The sequence below is a fragment of the Cryptomeria japonica genome, chromosome 9 (assembly GCF_030272615.1).
Source record: "Cryptomeria japonica chromosome 9, Sugi_1.0, whole genome shotgun sequence".
NCBI lineage: Eukaryota > Viridiplantae > Streptophyta > Pinopsida > Cupressales > Cupressaceae > Cryptomeria > Cryptomeria japonica.
Genome location: NC_081413.1, coordinates 594947525 through 594951182, shown reverse-complemented (window position 1 = coordinate 594951182; position 3658 = coordinate 594947525). Strand labels below are relative to the sequence as shown.

Here is a 3658-nt window from a genome sequence, read left to right as displayed (position 1 = left end):
AATCGGACATTCAAGAAAATAACTGGTCATAGTTTATCCAAGCATTTCTTACTTACAGAGACATTTGCGTCTGTGTTTAAGAATAAACCTCGGCAAAAGCAACAATGGATGATTGATTAGACTAGTGGATGACAATTTATTTGTATTTACAAAAATGCATATCTTAATAGTTACGCCGAGGGCTAAGCTTGAAAGGTTGACTAATATCATTCTTCAGTCAAATCATTATACTTGGTGCTGAAGCAAAACAGGGACAGAGAACTCCAGGAGACATAAAGAGATTTGGTACAGATGTGGGTCTTTCAACAACCAGTCATCAATATGCTTATAACTTTCTAATCAATTATTCTTACAATTTTTCCCCTTTTTAAACTATTAAATAAATTATATTTCATTTATGTACAACAGCTTGTTTTAATATTGGGTAAAGCAGATAAACTTTAAGAACATTTACAGCTGATAAAAGCTTAGGTAACACTCCATCTTTTGCATTGTCTGATGAATTTTGTGCATATGCTCAAGGTTAGTTTATCCGGTCTTACCTAGTTCATCTCGGAGGAAAGAACCAATATAAGAAAATGCCCCAAGTGATAACCAGGATTCACTCTGGACAGTACTTCCTTTATGGACAACAACATGTTTTTCTTACTTTTACTAGAGAACAAAGTGCTGTTGCATCTGATCTGTCAATGGTGATTGCCTTACGATCTCCATGGAAGTTTACTTGGATGATGTAATTTCTTCCTGTTATCTAAATTCGAAGACGAGTCTTGGCTCTGGCAGACTGTGTGGCGGCCATGTAGCGTGGAGCACTACCATGGCGAGGTGGAGAATGAGAAGTGAGATGAGGAAATACCAACTTGGGAGTACCCATGTAACGCGAAGAAGCGCCATAACGAAGTGGAGGTGGAGAAAGATGATGATGATTGTCGTCGTCATGAGGACGTGTAGCACCCCTGTAGCGTGGAGGAGTACCATAACGAGGTGGAGAAGGAAAACTGAGTTGAAGATGATGATTCTTGTTTTCAAGAGACAATGCTGGCTGCGTTGGGGATATCCACCGATTGAAGCCTTGCCCTGCTCCTGACCGCCACATCTGTTGAGAAAACCCAGTTTAGATTGAGAGCCTTACAAAACAAAACTTAGAAAATAGAGTTTAAACAATGTGCACAATGTATCCTCTCTTTTCTTGTTGACTTCTCTTAGATGGTGGATAATGGAGTTTCATCTGAAACATTCGTAATAAAAGTTCACACAACCAAATTTACAAAACATCAGTTGACATGTACATTGTCATACAAGATTTTTATTTAAACAACACATTTTATGTTTTGATTTGAACACATCTAAATCATCATTCAGGGGATATCCATCACGATATACTATGCTTTCTCATCCTATTTCATTAGAGAAACCCAACCCATCACAATAAATCTAACAATATGTGACCAATATGCATGATGGATCTAATGCATTATGTAACATATCTATATGCTCAATCAACATATATCTCTTTATTAAAGAATCATTTGTAATTTGAGAAGCGCCATCAAAACAAAACAAATCAAAACTCAAAATATGTTTTTTCCCTATTTACAGAATGCAAAATAAATATCTAATACATCACACAAATTAGCTACCTGATGAGAAAATGGATAATTCTTTCTTGGGAGTGGTTAGGTGACACATTTGAAATCATCATCGAGATGATATTCACCATGTCACAAAATATTAAGCTTTAGAACCATGCTATTTCATTGGAGGAGTCTCACCCATCACAAAGGATCTAACAATATATGACCACTATGCATAATGAACTAATGTCTTATGCTAATAAACTAACATATTTATATGTTAAACATACATCTCTTTACTTAAAAAATCATGTCATATAGACAAATCAAGACAAAGCAAAACTTAAAATGTGTTCAATCATAAAATTAATGTCTATTGCAATACTTAAATTAGCTACCTTGTGAGAAAATGGATAGGTCGGGGCTTTCTCTTCTTGCTTGGGAGCAGTTGTGTAAAGCGGCTGAGCTTGGTGTTGTGCTATTGTCATTGCCATATGAAGGCGCCGAGCTCTAACACGACCCTGTAGGCGAGAAAGTGCTTGCATGCAGCGCATGGTCATATGAACCTGCTTTCTCACGCTGTGCCCTCTCACCACAGCTTGCAGTCTCACTAGCCCTTTCAGAGCACGTAAAGCCCTTCGTGCCTGCCTTGAGTGCACACTGCAATTAATACACCAGATTGTGAATTGAATAAGAGGAGAAAGGCCAGTAAGAAGTTACCAGGTAACCTCTGAAGGCCGCTTGTATTTTAATGGCGGCAGCCTCTTCCTTCATGAAATGAGATTGTGCTCCTCCCGTTAGTCGAACCACCTCTGCAGCAGCTCGAGCTGCAGCCACCGCTGCTGCAGTTGCACTTGCCACCGCCATTGCAATGGCATCTTCTGTTGGAGACTCTGCTTTTTCCTTGGATTCCCATGTCTTTGCCTTTTCCCACGCCACACAAATTAGAATGCTTAACCAAATATACAACAAATGTTCTAGGCATTACGGAGGGAAAAGCTTAAACAACTTAACATGTTTGATTTTTGAGACGTTTAATTGTGGGAAGTTCATCTGAAATCACATTAATAAATAGATAGCAATATCTCACCTTATCCTCTTCTCCATTCAAATCTTGAGAAGATTTCGCCCCACTGTTCTGATTTCCTCTAGAAGACAATCGAAATGCTCTCTTCACCACTGTAAACCAGGTACCCTTCTTTCCCATTTTAAAGCTCTCAAATTCTTACCTCAAATTCATTCCCACATTCTCCAACTGAGAATGTACTGTACAAGCTAACAAGAACTGGATAGATTATATACTGTAATGCTGCTGTTGGGTCACTGAGAAATCAGTTGTAGCTATAGTCCCTCAAGTTGGAATGCTTATGGTGTTATAGAGATTGCCACCCATTTCCCCAATCTGTTCACTGATACATGGTAATTGCCACTCCATTAAAACTCATTCAAATCAATACCCACCTAGAAAATCATACTCTTCATCTAAGACAAGACATTCTTTGGTAATATCATAATAACACATAAACAAAACTACTTGCCTGCCTTTTTATAGAATCGCTCTAATTCACACAAAGAATTAAAATCAAACTTTTAAGAGAAACAAATCTCAACAAGAAGTTTCAAGGACTTGATCAACCAATTTAAGCCATACAAGTATGATACCTCTTAGTTAGTGCAATCTAAGGGCATGGAGGCATTTTAAGAAGAGACTGTGGATGAGCCACATTGCTCAGATTTCTGTTTGCCTTCCTCCATTGAGCAGGCCATATTATGGTAACATTATCAAGCATTCAAGTGACAGCATGTATAGCAAAGCCTGTCTTTGTCATTAGGTTGCGTAAATAGTGATCTGAGTTGGTTGAGGCGTTGTAACATATCACCTATAATGCGTAGATCCCTTCTGGTACAAGTGGAGCTTCTAACTTCTTTCTTAGACGCCAAGTGAGTTATAATACAGCAACTTGATGTGATTATAAATCAAAATACACTCGTGAGCTTCACTAGTTAAGATTGTGAGGACCCAATCAGTGATAATTATACAATTTTTAATAATTTTTACTATATAGGTTGTTGAAAGGAAGAAT

At 37.8% G+C, this 3658-nt stretch overlaps 1 protein-coding gene across 1 annotated transcript; it reads right to left on the bottom strand.

Annotated features, from left to right (window-relative positions):
- Positions 1–298: 298 nt before the first annotated feature.
- Positions 299–3372, bottom strand: LOC131071514 (protein IQ-DOMAIN 21). Its single transcript, XM_058007406.2, has 5 exons — positions 3237–3372; positions 2665–2983; positions 2295–2498; positions 1973–2218; positions 299–1096 (listed from the first exon to the last, which is right to left on the bottom strand). Exons 2-5 carry the CDS (start codon positions 2779–2781, stop codon positions 752–754), a joined length of 912 nt encoding a protein of 303 aa, XP_057863389.2. The 5' UTR covers positions 2782–2983; positions 3237–3372; the 3' UTR covers positions 299–751.
- Positions 3373–3658: the final 286 nt, after the last annotated feature.